Source organism: Anopheles darlingi, chromosome 3, assembly GCF_943734745.1.
Source record: "Anopheles darlingi chromosome 3, idAnoDarlMG_H_01, whole genome shotgun sequence".
NCBI lineage: Eukaryota > Metazoa > Arthropoda > Insecta > Diptera > Culicidae > Anopheles > Anopheles darlingi.
This window is the reverse complement of record NC_064875.1, coordinates 53,997,317-54,018,990: the sequence shown is the minus strand read 5'-3', so window position 1 is coordinate 54,018,990 and position 21,674 is coordinate 53,997,317. Positions and strand designations below refer to the sequence as shown.

General features: G+C 50.6%; 1 protein-coding gene across 6 annotated transcripts; it reads right to left on the bottom strand.

Annotated features, from left to right (window-relative positions):
* Positions 1–16: 16 nt before the first annotated feature.
* LOC125954993 (sodium-dependent dopamine transporter) lies at positions 17–21,193 on the bottom strand. Of its 6 annotated transcripts, none has more exons than XM_049685783.1 (8): positions 21,000–21,193; positions 13,765–14,094; positions 4,296–4,719; positions 3,834–4,211; positions 3,528–3,765; positions 3,230–3,458; positions 2,892–3,160; positions 17–2,825 (listed from the first exon to the last, which is right to left on the bottom strand). In XM_049685783.1, the coding sequence occupies exons 1-8, from the start codon at positions 21,073–21,075 to the stop codon at positions 2,712–2,714; spliced, it is 2,058 nt and encodes a 685-aa protein (XP_049541740.1). In that variant the 5' UTR covers positions 21,076–21,193; the 3' UTR covers positions 17–2,711. The 6 variants fall into 6 exon arrangements, with proteins under 6 accessions (XP_049541740.1, XP_049541736.1, XP_049541738.1 ...); XM_049685779.1 differs by lacking the exon at positions 21,000–21,193 and adding exons at positions 16,354–16,565; positions 18,593–18,720 and having other exon boundaries at positions 2,892–3,458; XM_049685781.1 differs by lacking the exon at positions 21,000–21,193 and adding exons at positions 16,354–16,565; positions 18,589–18,664 and having other exon boundaries at positions 2,892–3,458.
* Positions 21,194–21,674: the final 481 nt, after the last annotated feature.

Below are 21,674 nucleotides of genomic sequence, written 5' to 3'. Positions count from 1 at the left end.
AGGAACCCGTACAACCTTTTGGATCGTAGATTTTTCAATGGAAACAATGTTGTTTGTAATTCCGAACAATCGCGTCGTGTTGTTTGGTTTTTGTGTGTCCAAAATAAGAATAGGGTATAGTAGTGTAAGATGTCCCCCTAGAAATCTCTAAAAATACGCTCACCATCCCTGTTTGGCAGCCATTGTTGTCCTTTGAATGTCGCTGCTTCCAACCAACCTACAAGCATGCCAACGTGGCACATGTGGCGTAGATGAGACGTAGATGTAATAGTATTAGTAGAATTACCAAAGAAGGGAAAATGTCCCCCAAAAAAAGGACTCCCCTCCCTCCCTCTTAAAACTGAAATTTTGATAGCTGTGTACCGATGCAGGGCAGAGGAAACATACTCGTTACGGTGGGAGCTGGTTGAGGCGTTAAGTTTGAGGCTGGAAACAGGATGCATCTAGCAGTAGGTAGCGGGCAACGAGCAACGTACAGCAAGAGCCAAGCCTACTGCGAAGCGATCGAGATATTATTTGAAGGAAACTGAAAGCTGGGCTAACGGATGGAATTTTTGGGTAAAATGATACTTTTATGCTGAAATATACACAATAAACCTGATGGAAACGTTCTAAACGGTACGAATCTATTCGAAATATATATAGCATTCTTATACAACCTTGTAGCGTGTGTTGTTTTATCGTCATTTATGCTGCCACACTCATACACAAAACGGAAAAAGGAGACAAACGCAGCGTCGGTAATGATGGCGGAAGTGGTTCAACTGTCAAATGAAAATGCGTCTATTTATTATCCATCAATTCAACCCAACACAACAACGCGCGTCGAACGATCAGGAACGATCGGCGCTCAAATCAACACACATTAACTCCTCTATTGCCCCACTCATCCTCGTCTCATCTCACTCACTTGATACCTTAACGTCACCTTTGCCTGCCGGAAGGTTTAACTAACAAATGTTACACGGGTACACGGGTACTTCGTTGTGACTGATTTACACACTGTCCTATCGCAGCCAGACGGGGGGACACATTCCACGCCTAACACATGCAGCATAAAAATGGGGAACACATTGTTGGAGCGAGTGAACCGAATCGAGCCGCCTCGAATCGCCGAGTTGCTGAGCTGTGGCTGAGATGCAGCCCAGGTGTAGTTCGCGCTACCATGCACAGTGCTTTCCAATGGCTGTATGGAGGGAAATGCAAGCTGCAACGAACATACCGGCACTCCGCTTCGATCGGCTCGATTGGGTTGCTCCGCAGTTATTGGTGTTTCAACTTTTGTTTTCTGTTTTTTTTTCGTCCTATAATGTCTACATGCTTTTGTTAGAAATATTTGTCTTGCCGCTATGCCTTTCCACTGGGCCAAGGGTATCGTGTTATTCAGTATACGTGATTAATCTTATTCGGTAAAAGCTATCCAGCATAAAAGCAGCTCCTCGCGCCCCGGCAAAACCGTTTCGCCGAATCTCCGTTAAACGATTCGTTTAATTTTGAATTTTTAAAATTTGTGGAGCTTTCGTTTCATTTTCCTCTTAGTGAGTGCAGCGCTCACTCGAGGTGAGCTTTATGGCTGTGTGAAAGCTCATCTCGGGCGAGTGCTTAAAGGGTGGGGGAGGGGATGCGATTATCCTTTATCGTCCTTTTTTCTTTTTTCCTTAACATCCTGTTTAAGATTCGCCGAGTTTAGATGATAGATGATTTTTGCTTCATTTACTCCCTTTAATCTGCTTTGCTATTAGCGCGTTTTAAATGGATGGATCAGCGATTGATTCAACTTTTGATTTTTCTATCATTTGTGTAACATGATTCATATACATATCGGCATATCTATATACTTATCAAACACCTTTTTCCTTATGCACTGAAATCTCTATAGCATTTTGCATTCATACATTGGTTATAGATATTCTCAATTCTTCAAATCTTAATTCGCAAGCAAAAAACTTTGACTGTCTGAAAGGAGTAGGTCAACAATTTTACTTTTAAAACTAGCATGCCTTTTTTGTAAATGACATAAGAAGGATAATCTATTGCATAAGAAATCACACTTTGCAGTAATACAAAGTCAACAAAGGGGTGGTGAAGGTTTGAAAACAAGTGATGAGTTCGATCTAAACTGAGAGTAAAACTAAGTAGCAAGCTTATTTAAGTAAGCACTAGTTGCATCTAGAACATCAACATGTTGGCGACCTGCCTTGATATAGTAGAGAAGGTATGAAGCTACTCCTCTCGCTCCGCAGCAGCGCGCCACCAATCGTCAAGCCGAACTGCTCGATCGTTGATGTGTCGAAATTGTCCCGCATTTCATCATGTGTTCACAGTGGTATCGTATGTACAAACTTGGTACAGCTTGTGATACTCGCATCGTATCAGCGTCACCCTCCCTTCGACTAAAGCCTTTGCCCAGCTTCAGTTTAACGATTCCTTATCTACCCTCATATTATCCTATACAGCATTAAGTGTGTATGTTCACTCGTGAGTTGTGCTTATACTATCAAAGTGATACAGGAAATCTATCGGCGTAACGGTCCTTACAAGCGACAGTGCTTGTCATCGTACTACAAATACAACAACGCAGGGAAAGGGATAGTAGCCCACACGTTTTAGAAGGAAATGATGGAGGGATTGAATGGGATAAGGAGTAAGGTAAATGACCGAAGTCACACAAAATAAACTTCAAAGCGAGGTGTGCGGAATCGCGAACTCACTCAAACTTCCTCGCCCTCATCGGAGTGCGTCAAACGGACCTGGGCCGGCTCGGTTGCCATCCCGTTCACTGCCAGCTGCTGGTCCCTCCAGGGGGTAGTTAGAATCTTCATGCGCTACAATCGAAACATAAATCATTATTTGGATGAGCGTAAGGCAGTAGTGTTGGCAATAGGACGCACCTGACGGAAGCTGCCAGGCGTAACTGCGAGCTTATAGAAAGCCATCAACGGTATCATGATCATCGATGAACCCGCTATACACCAACCGAGGACGTTCGCCCATCCCGGATAAATGTAGTCCTCGTAGCTGAGCGGCTCGTGCCCGATCAGTCCGTAGATGATGATGAACAGCAGGAAAAGAGGGGCTACAAACTTCCAGCAGACGCGCCAGTAGATGCCGGGCGCAAAGCCTATCATGTCTTTGATGTCATTGCAGAACCGCTCCGTGCCTGTCGAGTGGAGAGGAATGCCTGAATGTCTGCAACACCGGATGAGCGTAGTTGCCATCAAATGGTTACCATAGATCCAGGAAACGGCGATCGCTTCGAAAAACACCGCGATCAGGATGGAGTAGCCTGCGGCATAGCGATCAAGAAGCTGGAAGAAGTAGAATCCACCCTGCGTACAGCTTGCAAGTCCGACGACAAAATACAACGAGAACAGAATCGCCACAAACACCTCACGGTTGCGACCGATCTTCGGGAACTCGTCACTCAGTGCGGTAATGATGGCTTCTGAACCGCCGAACTGAAATAGACAAAGAACAAGACACACTAGTTAACGCATCAGATCCCTTTGTAGGACGTTGATTCTTACCGAGCTATCCAGACCAAGCGTGAGCAGCATCATGAAAAATATCAACGCCCAGAAGATGCTGCCCGGCATCGTGGCAATGGCGGCCGGATACACGACAAACACTAACCCCGGTCCCTCGGTGGCGACATCCTTAATGCTCTGACCACTGGCATGAGCCATGTAACCGAGCACGGAGAAAATGACAAATCCGGCCACGAAGCTGGTGGCCGAATTGATCAAACTGGTCAACAGAGCATCCCTATCAAGAAGGAGAAAAATCACGGATTCAAGAAGCGTTCCAACTGAACCTGCGCGTCCGATACTTACTTGTAGACGTTGTTGTGGTACTTGTTGTACGATGCGTACGCCAGCAGCACACCGAAGCCCGGTCCAAGCGAGAAGAATACCTGCGTGGCCGCATCGACCCACACTTCCGCATTGTAAATGACGTCAAAGTTTGGCCGCAAGTAGTAGAGGATGCCCTCGGCCGAACCAGGCAGCGTGATACCACGGACTAGCAGGATGAGCAGCACGGCATACGGAAAGAGGGCCGTAAACCAGACCACCTTCCCCGAAGTGCTGATGCCCTTCCACAGCGAAAAGTAACAGATAAGGTACACCGCTAGCAGGCACAACGCCATATCCCATTTGATGGCCCCGAGGTCATGGATTCCCTCGCTCTTGTCCAGCTCCAGGATGTAACGACTGCATATGGCGTGAAAATAGATCATCGGAACAGATGAAAGCTTAACGAGGCTGTTCCAAAATTGACTTTACAGCAATACCTACTTGAAGTACTCCGAGGCGGCCGATGCAAATCGCGTATCGTTGACGCTAACGGTGGTCGTAGCGACAGTGGCGTTGGTCAGCAGAGTCGCGGTACGATTTGTGGTCGCCGCAACGGAACTATTGCTGAATCCAAACGGTTTACATTCCGCCGTGTTCCACGCGTTGGAGCAGTGAGTCCAGGGTAGACTGTCGGTGAAGGAGGCGAAGAAGAACCGCAACGACCAGGCGATGATGACGTTGTAGTAGAAGTCGACGTAGAACGCTATCAGTACGACCGCGTAACCGATACCCTTGAACAGTGGCACCAGCCGGCCCCAGCAGGTGATGGCACCCTTCCGGTTGAACTGGCCCAGGGCAAGCTCCATGTAGAACAGCGGTATGCCACCGACCAGCAGCATGATCCCGTACGGCACCAGGAATGCACCTGTTTGGGAGATGAGAAGGAAATATCACAATCCACGACAGGAAATCACGTTAAAGTAACGCAAGTCAAGGGGTCAGTAAGCGAAGGAAAATTGCAAAAACACTCCCCAGGGACACTGGTAGCCGAGGAGAATGGTATTCCTTCGTCCCTGGCAGGGCCGACTTGTTGACCGAACGATGGGACAACTATGTGAGACTATCACGGGGCACATAATAGCATTATTATCTTCTTTCCTTTTTATTGACTTAATCCGCCGAAGCATTCGTGCGATATGCACCGAGAGAGTGAAAGAAAGAAAGAGAGAGAGAAAGAATAAAGATTGGGTGCTTCATCTTTCGTTCTACAATCCTTCGCTATATAGCCTCCCGACGACGGACTCCCGGCTCCCGATGGACTCCCATAGGGCGGCGAGGGAGTTAATAACAGGGACTTAATGTCATCATTTCTCGCTCTCATGGTTGGCAACTCGTGCGGACGGCAAGTTCAAGGGAAGCATTCCCCGCATAACCATGAACAGGAGGGAAATGGCTTTCGACTTCTCAGACGCGGATCGTAGATGGCGGCTAGTGCCGACGAGTGCCGAAGAGAGGAACGATTTATGGAGGGATGAAGTGATACCGTAACCTAGGTTAACGGTAAGACTACTTCAGTACGATACGCTGCTGCTAAGCTGCGCTACTGTTTGGAGGCTCGTTTCTACAGTTCACCAGTTTGCTGGGAGATGTTTGAAAACAATGTGTTCGGAGATGTCCTGGTACTGGCCTGGCCTTTAAACTTTTTTCCTCCCTATAGCTGTTTAAGCTCAAATCCCAATTCAAAAACTTTAAAACAAACTAAAATAGTTGTCGACTGGCGTTTCGCAAATCACGAAGCCACTCCCCTGGACTCATGCTGGACTGATTTTTGTCTTATCGCCACCCCTGCCACCATACATCAGGCGCGGTTCATCTTTCCTTTGAACCCTGCGAACCAGCGGCATCTTCGCTCTCTCACAATCCTCCATAAAGATAATCCAATCAAACGATCGACAGTCGGGATAGTGATTAGGAAAAGCGAACAGGAAGGTATGACCCATTACGGGTGGCCTGGTGGCCAAGGAAGGGAAGGGGTGACGAAGCAATATAAATCTATCCGCACACTGTCCACTGATAGCGGTGATGAACACTCGTCTTACGTCGAGATGGATGCGATATCCGCGAATGCGGTACCTATCTTTATGATGGACCGTTCGGTCAAATTCTATTGATATTTTTTTGGTCGAACTCTCGTGCGGTACCGCCATCGATTATGCACCTTACATAACGATCCGGGGCTGCAAGTGACCATCGCGATTTAGACGCAGTTGGCAACGATCAATCGATTCCCATGGGGGCTTTATTGGGCTCCCTCGAAGAGCTGCAATTGGTGGAGGAGGAAGTTATGCATTCCCGGGTGCCCCGGGTTGGTCTGCGATATGTGCACACCTTCAAGGTTAACCTAGTATCGCCGTATGGTCATCTAGATGCGAGGGGTAGCCGGACACGACCAGAACCGACAAGAAGAGATAGACCATCTACCCCTATCGCTCCTAAGTCCAACTCTCATATTACATCCGCCGGTCGTTATAGTGATGGACGATAAGATTAGTGGTTAACTTCTGCCAGGAGTATTTAAGCGGGTAGTCCATCGAAGGAACCTTCAGTATTCGCCAGTTGGTGCGAAGGATAGTGTTCACTAGGTTCTAATTGTACTGAAGATGGGTACGAGAGGTAAGTAATCGCTCCAGACTTCGACTGGAAAGCAGTGCAGCCCCAGTTACGTGAACAGTGTGATGTCACGTTCCGTCGTCTGTTACAGTTCTGTGGACGATCGTTACCCTTGCGGTCCTCGCGGGATCCGTGGTCCGTGCGCAACAGCAGGCATGTGCCGAGGCGGAGAACTTTTCCTACATTCGCGATCCGTTCTTCTGCTACCGGTTCTACCAGTGTATCGATGGTAACCCGTACCCGATGCGCTGCCCGGACGATGAGTGGTTCGACGAGGAAAGTCAAGCATGTGGTGATCCGTCCGGTATCGTGTGCGATGTACAGGACCGCCCACCGACGGTCACACCAACGCCCGGTATCTGTTCCGGCGTCGAGAACAACCGCTTCGTGCTACATTCGCTGTTCTGCAATGAGTACTACCTGTGCGTCGGTGAGATCGGATTCCCGCTCATCTGTCCGACCGGGCTATGGTTCGACGAGAGTCGTCAGATTTGCGGTGATCCGGCCGACATTAGTTGCCCGCATGGCCGCCCCGGTGCTGCCCGTTGCCGTGATGAACCCGACTTTGCGCTCGTTCCTAGCGAGTACGCCTGTTACCGGTACTACCAGTGCGTCAATGGTTTCCCCTACCCGATGATCTGTCCCGAGGAACAGTGGTTCGACCGTGAGCGCGACATTTGCGATTCGCCCGAGAATGTCGAGTGTGAGCTAGGGCCGGCCACGCAGGCCCCTCCAACGGCCGGTATCTGCAATGAGGCACCCAACAACCGCCTGCGCCCGAATCCGACCTCCTGCAACAAGTACTACGTTTGCGTCGATCAAATCGGATGGCCCAAGTACTGTCCGCTGAATCTCTGGTTCGATGAGGCCCGCCAAACCTGCAGTGCGCCCGGGTTTACCGATTGTGCGCTCGGTCCACCGTTGCCACCACCACGCCCAGACAACCCGTGTAACGATGTCGAGAATCTAGCGTTTATACGGGATGACTTCTACTGTTACCAGTACTACCAGTGCCGCAACGGTTTTCCGTTCCCGCTCATCTGTCCCGCCGACCAGTGGTTCGATGTGGAGCGACAACGTTGCTTCGATTTCCGTCAGGTCGAGTGCGTGATAGATGATGGTCCGCCACCGCCCATCATACCAACGCCCGGTATCTGCAATGGCATCATGGAGGAGCGGTTGGTACTGCATCCACGCTTCTGCAACCAGTACTACATCTGCGCGAATCAGGTCGGTATTCCGGTGGTCTGCCCGGCCGGACTTTGGTTCGACGAGGAAGCGCAATCCTGTCGCTCGCCCCTGCTGGTCGATTGTCCGCATGGTGCTACACCACCGCCGGAGGACCCGTATCAGCTGTGCAACGGTGTGGAGGGCTTTGGCAATGTGCGCCATCCGAACTACTGCTACCGCTACTACCAGTGCATCGACGGTGTACCGTATCCGATGATCTGCGAGGGTGATTTGATCTTCGACCGGGAGCGCCAGGAGTGTGACATTCAGCAGAACGTACAGTGCGAAGTGACACCACCACCGATCGTGAAACCGCCACCAACGCTAGGTATCTGCAATGATGCACCGAATGGACGGCTGGAGGCCAATCCACTCTACTGCAACCAGTACTACATCTGTGTTAACGAGATCGGTTGGCGTTTGGTGTGCCCGCCAGGGCTTTGGTTCGATGTCGAGCGCCAGCAATGTTCCGAGGCCGGTACGATCGAGTGCGGTTTAGCACCGGAGCGTCCACCGACCACACCGAACCCGTACGCACGGTGTTCCGGCATCCCGAACAATGCGTACGTGCGGGATGAAAGCTTCTGCTATCGGTACTTCAAGTGCGTCAATGGATCACCGTTCCCGATGATTTGCGCCAACGATCAGTGGTTCGATGAGGCCCGCCAACAGTGTCGACCGCAGGAACTGGTCGAGTGTATCATCACCGATCCGCCACCACGCCCACAGCCAACGCCCGGTATCTGTAACGGCGTGTCCAACTCGATTCAGGTGCCGAATCCGTACAGCTGCAACCAGTTCTACATCTGCGTCGATCAGATCGGTTTCCCGCAGGTCTGCCCGACCGGTATGTGGTTCGATGAGGAAGGACAAACGTGTCTGCCGGTGGCGGAGACATCGTGCAATCTCGGACCACCGACTACGACCACGCTGGCACCGCACCCGTGGGGTCAGTGTGACTTTGTGCCGAATTATAGCTTCGTTCGGAACGAGTACTACTGCTACCGGTACTTCCAGTGTATCGAAGGTCGGCCGTACCCGCTGATCTGCCCGAACGATCAGTGGTTCGATGAGGAACGCCAGGTTTGTGATGACCAGGAAAATGTACGATGCATCGTCAACCCGGCACCACCGGTCGTCCCATCGACGCCCGGTATCTGTAACGATGTGCCCGATGGTGAGATGGTGTTGAATCCGCGTGCCTGTAACCAGTACTACATCTGCGTCGGGCAGATTGGCTATCCGCTGCTCTGTCCCGAGGGTTTGTGGTTCGATACGCAGGATCAGCGTTGCGAGCAACCGGCCCGTGTATACTGCCCCCTGGCGCCGACCGTGACGACGCCCGATCCGTTCGAGGCTTGCGATGGTGTTGAGGAGGGTGGACTGTTGCGCAACGAGTTCTATTGTTACCGGTTCTTCCAGTGCAAGAACGATGTCCCGTATCCGATGATCTGTCGACCGGGACTTTGGTTCGATCAGGAGCGTCAGGTGTGCGATGCACCGAGTAACGTTCAGTGTTTCCTGCGACCCGGACAACCAGGACCGCCGACAGCGACGCCAGAGATCTGTGTCGGTGTAGCGAACGGGCAGCTGACGCGCAACTGGAACTTCTGCAATCAGTACTACCTGTGCGTGAACCAGATCGGTTACCCACAGATCTGTCCCGATGGGCTGTGGTATGACGAGGATCGGCAAACCTGCGACCGGCCCGAGATCGTCCAGTGTCCGCTGACACCGACGACGATCGCACCGACACCCTGGGATCGTTGTGTCGGTGTCGAGGATCTGTCGTTCGTGCGGGACGAGGACTTCTGCTATCGGTTCTATCAGTGCAGCAACGGTATTCCGTATCCGATGATCTGCCCGAACGAGCAGTGGTTCGACGAGCGTCGCCAGATATGCGACTTCCAGCAGAACGTCATCTGTGAGGTGGACGATGTTGTGCCACCGCCAGTACCCACCGAAGGTATCTGTAACGGGCTGACCAACAGTGTCCAGGTGCTGCATCCGGTGTTCTGCAATCGGTTCTACATCTGCGTCGACGAGATTGGCTTCCCGCAGAATTGTGCGCCCGGACTTTGGTTCGATCAGGAACGAGCCCAATGTGTTAGCCCGCTGGAGGTCGACTGTCCGAATGGGTTGACCACGACACCGTCGCCCATCGAGGGCATCTGTAACGAAGTACCGGCGGGGACGTACGTACCGAACCCGCTCGATTGCAGTCGGTACTATGTGTGCGTTAACATGTACCCGTACTCGATCGAGTGCCCGGGAGGGAACTGGTTCGATCGTAATCTGCTACGCTGTGTACCGATTGCTGAGGCGGAGTGTGCCGATACCGTCACGACCGTACCGACGCCCGGTGTCTGCTATGATCAGCCCGATGGTGTGCGCGTTCCGAGTCCGGACAGCTGCTCGTTGTTCTACACCTGCCTGAACGAGGTAGGCAATCCTTCGTTCTGTCCGCCTGGGTTGTGGTTCAGTGAGGAGCTGCAGGATTGTGACGATCCGGAGAATGTCGACTGTACGGTGGAACCTTCGACGACGTCTTCACCGAGTGCGGGTATCTGTGACGGACAACCGGACGGTCGGTACGTGGCCAGCCCGTACACCTGTACGCAGTTCTACGTGTGCGTCAACCAGAGCGGTTACCCCTCGGTTTGCCTGTCGGGACTTTGGTTCAGCGAAGCGGCCCAGGAATGTGTGGATCCTTCCGAGTCCGAGTGCACCATATCGTAGGAATTGTTTCGCTTCGTTCGGCTTAAAGTACCTAGAAGCATTTCACAAACAAAATGAAGGTCCAATAAAGCTTTGCAGCCATATTAAGTTGTGTCAGCAGATGTCGTTTCTCGTTGTTGCTAGGTTGAGTTGCGAGAATGGTTGAGTTATATCGATGACCAGGCCAAGCCCGCCGGACGCCAATACTTACAGCCATCATGTGTTTCCAATGAACGGTTATCGAAGCGATTGGAAAGTTCACCGTTGCTAGTGGGCAATTGTCTTTGACAGATCAATTCCCTCTACTTTGACTTGTTCCGTTTGCTCCAGATACGCCCGTAGTATACGGGTCACTGGGCTAATACCCATCTATTTTAATGCTAATGCTCATCGAAGATGGAACATTCTTTAGCCATTATCGTTCTTCCGATGGTCTCTTCCGATCGGCCTGCTAAAGTGCTGCCGGCGTGGCCGTTCCCGTTACCCAGTGCATGATTTGCGAGGAACACGGCCGCTATTGTGCGTGGCCACAGTGAAGCATGTAATGTTGTGCAAAGTGGCGTGCAGTAGAGCGTAAAGAACAGCAGAGAACATCAACACACGGCAAGTGCCACGAGAAAGTCCTTGCTCCTGCGAAGGTCGCTGTCGTTAGGGCAACCTGTTGCAAATGACTGCCACTGGGTTTGAAGAGGAAGTCCTTCTTCCTTCTTCCTCCTTCTTTCCGAATAAGCCGTGCAGTTCCTCAGGCAAGCAGCAAAAGGTGATGGCTTATTATGCTGAAGCTATATCTTCGTTTTACCTCCGCTTCTGTGACACTTTAGTCTTGATTTCGCCATCCCCACAACCGCGGGAGTGGCCGCAGATGCAACAAGTAGCATCCATTCCGACAGCAGCGCCAGCGCTACCGGCGGAATCGGAAGCGAAGGGATAAAAGAAGATGATGAACGATTTGGCCTCGCCGGGGCTGAGAGCTGTCATAATTCAACCCCAACGACGTTCCACCAGACCAACTCACTCCTCTGGACTCATTCCTGGAGGACATTCTTCTTGATTCTTAAGCATCGGGGGCACGGCTCACCAACACAATCATCCACAATGTGACCAGATTGACTCCAACATTTCTTGTTACGGCTCTCCCGCGCGTCTCGCAATTCGCAATCAGCAGTCGTGCCCCCGGTCGGCCGGCTGGGCTTGGAGGGGATTGGGCCTCTACTTCTCTACTCCTTTAGATGCTCTCCTTACAAGCTCTTATTCATCAACCGTGGCACTTTCTCGCTCGCTCACTCTCTTCCTGGTGCCAATTCACGCCTCACCGACTTCTGTGAATAAAGACATCAACGCCATTAGCGTGAAACTTTGCTCCCGACACACCTCTCCATTCCTGCAGCTCCGAAGCTCTGCTACCTTCTTACCAGGCGCTTGTTCGCTCGCTAGTAGCTGGGAATGCTGGAAGAAAATGGAGCAAACGGGCGAATCTACGACCGCGAGCGATTAGATAAAGGACGGAAAAGTGGAAATTTCCGATCCATGTCTTCCGCAGACCTACAACCGCGGTCACACCACGAAGTGGGCTTGGCCCCCGGGTCGGATCGGTCACGTGATGATGCCCGAGCCCGAGCGCTCGTCTTGGGGACAACGGTTGCCAAGCCTTCTCCCGGAAGGCAAAAGAATAGCAACTGGAATACCGAATGGGGCCGATAGGCGTCCTGTCGCCGTCCTGCCACTGTAGTTCCTTTGCAGCAACTACCACCCAGCTGTCAACCGCCGGTTTCCGGCTTCGTTGGATTAGAACAAGTGTGAAGGACTGCGCCGGTCGTTGAGTGCTGCTGTTGGGGTGGCGGTGGATCAAGGGAGTAAATCTTTTTCATCACACACACGCACGCACACACTGCTACGGAAGAGGGGGTGGTGTGTATTCTACAACGAGGTGACCTACCGAGAGGTGGTCAGCAGTCAGCGGCGCAACAGCAACACAGTCCCTGCGGTGGATGGCATTTTGCACGCTCGAGTGGCGCTTGCTTGACCGTGCCCCTTACCAGCGCAGCGACGGTGCGTCACGTGTGCCGGTTGAACAGGGGACAGAGACTGGGAAGTGCGTTCACTTGTAGCCACGGTGGTTACGGTTACGGATCGTGCATCGATTCGCCATCGCCAACATGATTTATGTTTGTCGGCACCACGCACACACACTCTCTCTTACGTTCGCGTGGAACGCGAAGGGATTAGAGACCGTGATTTTGCTGCTTCTTGTTGCGTTAAGGGGATGCTGGCGACTTCTTGTGGCGCATTTTTCAAAAGCATCAAACCGTCTAGCAAATGGCCTGTTCTTGGGAGTTCTCGTGGCTTCTCCCATGGTCGTCGTAACCCGTTCCGTTCTTGCCGGTAACCACTTGTCGGGGGAACAGGTTTTCTTCCTTTCTTGCTAGCAATTGCTCTGGATTATATTTAAGAGCTGAAATGTTTTCGAGTAAGTAGTAGTCGTCAAACGGGTTTCGTTTAAGGTTTGATTTTTTCCTGAATAAATATTTGAACTTGCCCTGTTCTACACCAGGAACCTGTGCACCGATTAGAGAGACAAACACATTATCGGATGTATATTCGTGAATGCACCACGTCTACTGTGATTGCGTTCGATGTGCCTATCGATCTGGTTGCTTTGTCCGAAGCAGTTGTTCTGACCATACATGGCCTTCTGATTAACTTTTAATTCAATGTGCAGACAGAGTGACCTTGGACATCCAATATCTAGGATCTAGAGTTTAGTCTAGACTAGATCTGTAGATTGTTCAGACTTGAACAGTCGGTCGCCTTCCAGCTCTCAACTATTCTTTGGCATCGAAGCCAATCTATTGGTCTAGTGAGTGCGAGTCCTACACAGTTTCCGAGAGTTAGCGACTCCTTTCAAATCCTTATTCCAACGTATGCAGTTTCTATATACCGGAGTAGAGCTCCCTTTATTGCTGTAGTTGCACCAAGTAACCTTGTCAATTGAACGAACGGGAAATATTAATTATTCCTTACATCCCGTAAAATGCTCAACTTCCTGAGTATCAGCGTATTCGAGCATTTCCGACGAGGTGAAGGTGATGCGTTGCAAAACGCCAGCCCCTCACGCAGACAAAGTTTTGATGAAAAATCCAGCAAAAAAAAGGCTCCGTTGCCTTCCGGTGCGGCGCATCCGAAATTGAATTTCACTTCCGATAATTAGCTATTACGGGGGTGACATCATCGATGTCGCACAATTGCCCCATGCCCCATTGGATGCCAGGAGTCGACCTCCGTGCCGGATGGATGTACCGGTTCCGAACGGATGAAGGAATATAGGAAGGGGTAAGTGTTGCATTCTACTTACCGCCACCGTTCTTGTAGCAGAGGTACGGGAACCGCCACACGTTGGCCAGATCGACGGCAAACCCGATGACCGAGAGCAGGAAGTCGACCTTGCCGCTCCACGTTTCCCGCTGCTCACCATCGTCCAGCTCGCCGCCCGGGTGGCCACCATTGCGGGGCAGCAAACCGGGCCGGCTTTTGGCCTTGAGCTGACCGATGGTGGTCATCGCCAGGACGGGCGTTTCCTCCTCGTCACCAGCGCCGACGCCACCGCCACCACCGCCGCCGCCACCACCGATGCCGTTTTCGGCTCCACCGTTCAGCTCCTTCAGCGCCTCACCGTCGATGGATTCTGGATGGTAAAACGGAAGAGAAGAAGATCGAATCGAGTGTGAGAACACACGCCGGGGAATACTTTGGTTATACGTGTGTGCCGCCGGGAATCAGCCAAGTAACAATGTTCTCTGGCATGTCGGCTGCACCTCGGCCGCTACGTAATGTCCTGTCGATGACTTGTAAATACGTTTTATTGACACATCGGCTGTCACTTGACCGGAACCACCATCGACGAGACGACGCCGTTGCGTTGAGTGTTCAAAATTTGAAGAGGAAGCTAATAATAGAACCCCCCTGGAGGCCTGCTGCTTCCAATGACCAAAAGATCCAGCTTGTGTGCTTGTGGGCGTGTGTGTGTGTGTGTGTGTATGTGGCCAGCTGATTGTGTTACCGTTGGTGACCAGCAGCAGCAACCAGCAACGGGCACCAGCCTCAATACCGAGTGCTCCAAATTGACAAAGTGTTTGGAAATGTTTTTGATGTTTCTCGATGCTCGTGCTTGAGGGGAGGGGGGCGGGATCGATCTCGGTCGAGCGAGCCAACGAGCCCTGCCATGGACAGGCCCCATGGCACATCCGTCCTCTTCCAACCCTTGGCTCTTCGGCATCCAGTTCATAAAGGCCAAAGGTGGACTTCGAGCGTGGCTCAAGAACGCTTACAGGCGGAGTGGCAGATTGGTGGAGGAGGAGACGCACATTTTCCAGCTCCTTCTGATGAGAGACCGATGAGACCACCGCAACGCGGGAGGATGGAAGGAAAATTGATTTTTCACTCCAATGCCCGGCCTTTTCCCTCGCCGTCAACCACCACGCGGTGCTGGTTGCCGTGCCATCGGGATTGACAATTTGATTTGCGTACGCGTACACGCCCAGCACTGCGGACCATCTACGTCATCATCGCTCATCGCACAGTACTCCTGATGGTGGGATGGTTCGAGCTGGAGGAGTATATTATGAATCGAGTGGAGTGCCACCTCGGGGTCACCGTGGAGTTGGGGTGTGGTTAGGTGGGGAAGGAAGGAAGAAAGGAAGGAAGGGAATGGTTTTGTTCTAATGCTGTACACTGTGCCAGGGGAAGGGAAATGCAAAAAAAAGGGAATCTCTGCCTCTGCGATCTTCTCAATAAAAAGACAGCATGAGCGAGCGAAAGTGAGAAAGCAAGAGGGAGAACGTGAACCTCCGTAGAACAATATCGGGTTGCCGGGAACAAGCCACGGAGCTACGACATCATCACAGCGAGGGTAATATCATTCCCATTGAAGACAACGGTAACCGAAAGGCGCTGGAGGGTGGAAAATGTTAAGTACCCCTAATTCGATTTTCCTCCGCTCCGCAAGGGTGGTCTCTACCTCGCCCATAGTGACTTTCCATCTTGAGTATCGTTGCCTTGAAATCTATTTACCAATCAGCATCAGCTCTTCGGTGCTCTTCGGTGGCGAGCTAAGCGACGGAGTGTCCTTGCTTCGGGTGTCTCTGCTGCTCTGCAACGATACTGTCTGTTCTCTTTCTCTCTGGCGCACACTATCTCTCTCTCTCTCTCTCTCTCTCTCTCTCTCTCTCTCTCTCTCTCTTTCTCTCTCTTGTGAAATTCATTGGCACTGGATGTGATATCCATTTCCGGCACCCCCTGCTCTCGGCAGTTGCCAGCCGTGTTTCCGTTGGATGAAAGATTTCGGTCGCGATGGAAGCGAGAAACCGCGCCCAGCGCCGTTTACTGGGTCTCTTGGGAAAACGGTATGCCATGAATTTATCAAGATCGGCTCAAAAGATAGGCTGCTCTGTGACCTGTTGCTTAGCGGGATTCTTCGTTGCTATGGTACTAATCGGTCATCAGCAATGCTGAGAAGCTGTTTTTTTCTGTCTGGGGAACCTTTCATCGGTTACCACTAGGACAGTATATGCTGTTAAGTAAAGTAAAATGAACCATGTAAATATCTATTACATGTAGCCACAATTATGTCCATAATTGCGTTCATAATTGAAGGCCTAGGATTTATAGCAGTCAGCTATTGCATTTCAACGTGCCAATCATCGATTGCTTAGGTGGCACACAAGAACATACACACACTCACACACGCGTACGCAGGCGATCAATCGTAACCGATCGTCTTTTCAGCGAATGGCGGATATCCATAAGGAAATGCAACGTGGCATCATTGAGGCGTCTACGGCGATGTAATGACGTCCGATACCGCACGTTGCACAATGCGACTTGCAAGCATCAAGGTCACCGTCGCCGGGTGTTTGGTTTTGTCGGATTCCTGTATCTCAATTACCTGCGGTTTTCTGCTTTTTGCGACCCATTTCAGCGGCTACGGCAACTCCACGATTCTCGCACAAAACGTCAGACACTTGCCACTGTGTCACTGTTACCGGTCTCCACTCGAGTCCACTCGATCGAATTCACTCGCTTATGCTCTTAAACAACTGCACCTAGGTTCTTCTGCATCGCCGGAACCACATCCCGTTCGTTTAGGAGTTTTATGAGCTGGAAAGGAACGTGGGTTAACGGCAGCTATCAACCAAACATAAACGCGCACACTACGAGACGCGGCTAATCCACACATCGATTGAAACGGAAGTTTAATAAACCCCAAATACACACCGCGCCTTAAGCATCTTGATGTAGCAAATGCAAATCATGAGTTTATCATGAGTTCCGTCCGACCGGCCGGTCTGCCAAAACGGTTAAGGCGGTATCATATTCAACCAATTAAGATGGCTGCAAGTGGCTGCGCGAGCTCTCACGACTGCTGCTAATTCAATCTGACACGTTAATTACTCGTCCGGTGATTAGTTTAATCTAGCCGACTTGGTAGACTCAGCTGACTGACTACTCTGTATGCGCATACACACACACACACACACACTAACTCTCTGTAAGCTATAAAGTACTCGAACTCTGAAGTACTTACTACCTCAGTAGAAATGTCGAAACACCTTCAAGCCATCGACTGCACATGGCCTGCGAACTACGAAAGAAGTCGGTCTTATGACAGCGTAAACGCTGCTTATGCTGGGTTATACTGAATGCTTCTTTTTGCGATTCGTTCGTACCAACAGATTCGATTAGGTATGTTGAAGCAGGTCCATTCTGAATACCTCAATGTCGAATAAAACTCAAAAAACTGCGCCCATAAAACGCGCTAGATGTATGAGCGACATACTGATCGTCTGGACGACCTAGACCTGTCGGGCATAATGAGGCCGAACACACAGACTGTTTCGTGGTCTATCGGTCCACGGTATAGCTGTTGCGCGGACCTACCTGCTGGCTCTGTGCTTTGGATTTAAGTGAATTGCACACACACACACACAGGGTTTCATCTACTGATCTGCCGGTGGCACTAACTAACAATTCCGTCACCTGGTGACCTATAGTTGTGCATTCGATTGTGGTACGAGGGGGCAATTGTACGGGACAACGGTTAAACGGTTGCCATTGCGACCTTCACGGATCAAGAGCAGCGCCGGACTTCCGGAACAACGATCCTTTTCGATCAGCAACAGTTTGAAAACGTGCTTTTCGTAGGCGCTTCAATGCCATTTTCTCTTGGCGACCGTACGGCCATCAACTCGATTTCACAAGAACTGCCGGTGTGTGCGAGAAGGATGCAATGTCTGTGCCATTCGAAACCTGCCAAATGCCAGCAGAATGCTAGATACGTTAATCCCAGCGATCGTGCGATCATCTAAATATTCAAATCCATGACTCCCACTCCCAAGAGCAGTCAGTCTGACAACCCACCAACCAACCAGTCAGCCAGTCAGCTAGTCGGTGAGCAATGATCTTCGGTCACGATTACGACCTTCATTCTGCCCAGTCCAACCGGTCCACTGGATATTGTCTGTCTTCGATTGCACGGTGAGTTCTGGCGATGGTTCCTGCAATGGCCGCTAATATGTCCGGAAATATGAACCTGCGATCGGGCAGAGAACGTCGTCGCCGTCGCCGTCATCGTCGTCGCCATCGCCGTCGTCGTCGTCGCGGGTTTGTTGATTCGGACGTCCAGAGTTTGGGTGTACAGTACCAGAAACCTGTTTCGGGGTTCTATCAATCGCGTGCCACCCGATCTTGCGAGCTGAATGGATGCTGGCTTTAGCTGGCCAGAACCTGAAATCCGGCACAGGACGAGGGGATCAGGCGCTGGTGGAATGTACGGAATTCCCCTCCCGCAACTGTGAGCAAACATTGTGAGCCGCTAACTTTACATATTGACATGCGTAACCATTTGATCATCGGCAAGCGAAAGCGAGTACGCAAACCACTCCACTTGTTGGAAGACAAGATGGCAAACAAGTTTCAAATGTAGAATGTGGAACCGTACAAATGGCTGAAGAGAGCTGAGAGTTTAAAAGTAAACCATTCAAGCCACTTATTACGAATTTATGTCTAATGTTCGCACTAAACACACAAACTAGCGTACTTAAACTTAATCACACACACTTCGTAGTTCACTTCAACTTTCCCCTTCAAGTAAGAACGGATATCACAGAAGATCAAGCACTACCTACTGGCTACTACACGGTTATAGAAAGCGAAAACGTGAAACCTCCCACTGTTGACTGCCGGCGGATAGATCCAGTTCGGACGCGCTGCCACGACCAACTAACAGCCCAGAACGCGATGCAGCGTCCAGCGACCCATCTCCTTGAGAGCGTGGCGGCCACGACCACTTCGCTTGGCGATTCGTTTTTCAAACGCACCACAACCACCATCGGCGCACCGGTACGGGTCACAAGTTACAAACAAGTTTTCAGCTTTTATTTGGTGGATTCGATGGTTGGCAACGAAAGCGAAAGCCTAACGGTCGTCGGTCGGGGCGCGTAGCATAGAACCCCATGGTGGAGGCGATCGTTTATGATGGCGTGGGTTGTGGGGGGTTTTTGGAGTTCTCTCACATCAAGCCGTAAGCAGTGACGTAGCATAATTGTGTAGGAGGAGGAGGAGGGCAATTAGTTTGCTGCTGCTCGAATGAATCACACGAAACACTCGGAAAGGGAGCTACAGCCACTTCGTCAATCGAAAATCCACTTGAAGCAAATGCAATTCACAATCAATCGGCAGCTTTAGCTCTTATTGGCGAGCAGTTAGTAGCTCAGGAATGAGAGTTTTTACTCACAACCACAGAATAGTGTCAATGGTAAGGAGCAATGGGGGCGCAACTCGACCGGAAATGGTGCCGGGCAAAAACAAAAAGTGGCGAACGGCCATCGAAAATCATTAGCAACAGAGCGTGTCGGTGCCCCGGAGTATGTGATTGCGGCTGCCATCTTGCAGTGACAGCACGCTAGTTTCACGGGGAAACTTCTGACGGTGAAACAATCATGGATTGCTTTAATGCATGCGGAATATGAATGTCGGAGTTCAAGTGAGTTGATGTGATGTGATGAATGTGATCCTTGAGAGGCAGAGAGTGTAACATCCCGTACAAAGACGCGTGAAGTAGTATACTCGTATTAAACAGAAAAGAAAACTGTTTCTTAGTGTTGCTGTGATGTTCAAGTAACTAGTTTTAATCTGTCTGTGGACAAATAAGGAGCGAATTGGGAGTTTCTTAACTTATCTTAGGGATTTTTGTGACCGCAAGAACGTATGACAGCTACGGAAAGGTGAAGCAACCGCAAAATAAGTTAGACTACATGGCATCAAACCCCCTTGATAATCTTTCATATAAAAAATTCCACAAAGACCGCAGGAGTAATGTCTTCAATGTAAGTTGATGTAAGGTCCTTGAGGGTTTTTGTTTAATGAATTAAAAAAAAACATTTTCAAGACAACCCCGTAGATTCTTTAAAATAGTTTATCGCTCTACTTACAACTAGAAAATAAAGAAATAATTCAGAGAACTCAAAACCCTAGAACTGACCATTTTAAAGAACTTCAGCATCCACCATTCAACATACCAGCAAAGGACGAAACCCGTCGGTAGCAGTTCCTCAATTAGGGTTACAATTTTTCAATCCCACGCCAATTTACTGCAGGAATTCCCTGTTCCGGTCAGCAGTGCAATGCGATCAGGATACACACAAAAATAGGAGAACTACCTCCTTCCCTCCCCCACCCACCTTCACCTTCCCCCTCAGACAACAATTGGCGAAACATGAGGCATAAAGCCCTTGAACGGGAGCTGAGTTGAAGTTGAACTCAGCCCATCAGCCTTACTACCGTACGAGCCTGTCCGGACCAATATTTGGTCAGCGATTTCATCAGCTGGCTGGCCAGTCGATTATGGCCACTTCACTACTCTCGACCATTCTCACGAGGAGCACGGGGAAATCCTAGACCACGCGGAGTGGGCGGGGGGGAGTGGCAAGCTGCACCAATTCAATTCAGCATCGCTAGATTAGCAACGAAAACAATCAAAACCACAGATTTATAGTTCATTTTCCTTCCATCGGGTTTCCCCGGTTTCCTACACTTCACGAAGCGACGGCTTGCGATTCTGGAACTGAGTTCCGGGTGCACCTTTACGCGTTCATTCGTTTGCCACACTTTGTGTTTTGGAATTCGGGTCCGGGCGTAGCTGTGGTGCCGAGAAATCGTCAAAAACCGCACCGTATCGGCACTTTATCAAAACTAACTGCCCAAGCGATATTTAGCCGAACTCACTTGCTCACGGTTGCAGTTTGATATCGGCAATCGCACTCGCATTATCGACGAGCTTCGGTTTTGGTCTGGCGTGCCCGGGCTACATCCTGCCATGCATCCAGCACGGCACGAGGAAAATTGTAAGCGGAAATTAATTGAAGCATTTGAGAGGTTAGCTCGGGATGGTCGGTTTGCCAACCAGAGGCCAGATCGAGACCGTCGAGGCACTTGTGTTGCATTATGGAATGTTAACAATCTAATAAAGGAAGAGCGGGGATGCTATGCGAGTAGAGGCGAAAACGAAGGGAGGGTGGCGGATGTGATACTAACCTGACGACTTGTCGGTGCTCTTCACTGGTGTTTCCAGCAGTCTCAGCTTCTCCCGTGGATCATCCAGCTCGAACATAGGCCCGGTTTCCTTTTTGACGCACCGTCTTGAATGGATAGTCGCACCGGACCACGGATCCGGTCACGCTGTTGGTTAACGCTAGGATAAACGAGTTTCGCGACTTTCAAAAATGTTTTTCTCCGTTTTGTGAACCGTTGATCCTTTGAGGGGTTATTACTATCTACTGCGTCACGATAACGGATGCAACGACATTTGTATAAAATTAGTTAAAAACGGTCCACTGCAATGACAGTTTTATCCATTTTTGGATGCCAGACACTCAACGTGTGAACTCGGGGACAGATTCCTAAAATCCTTTCTTCGATTATTATGCTACAACTCGGAGTAACAGGTGGCCGATGTTGTTTGATTTCACAACCTGTTCACCATAATGCACAATCTCACTACACAAAGAGCAGCTGGTGGAGGAGGTAGAGGAGCAGCAAGAGTCAAATCCGTCTGGCTAGTGTTGTCCAACGCACTCCAACCAACCTTCTGTACTGGCAAGCAATCGAGCAACGGTGCAACCGACACTTCCGGGCTTCCGGATTCCAACCAGACTGCCTGCCTGCTGCCACACAACTAGCAGCCTGGCGTGGTCTGCTCGTGTCCTTTTA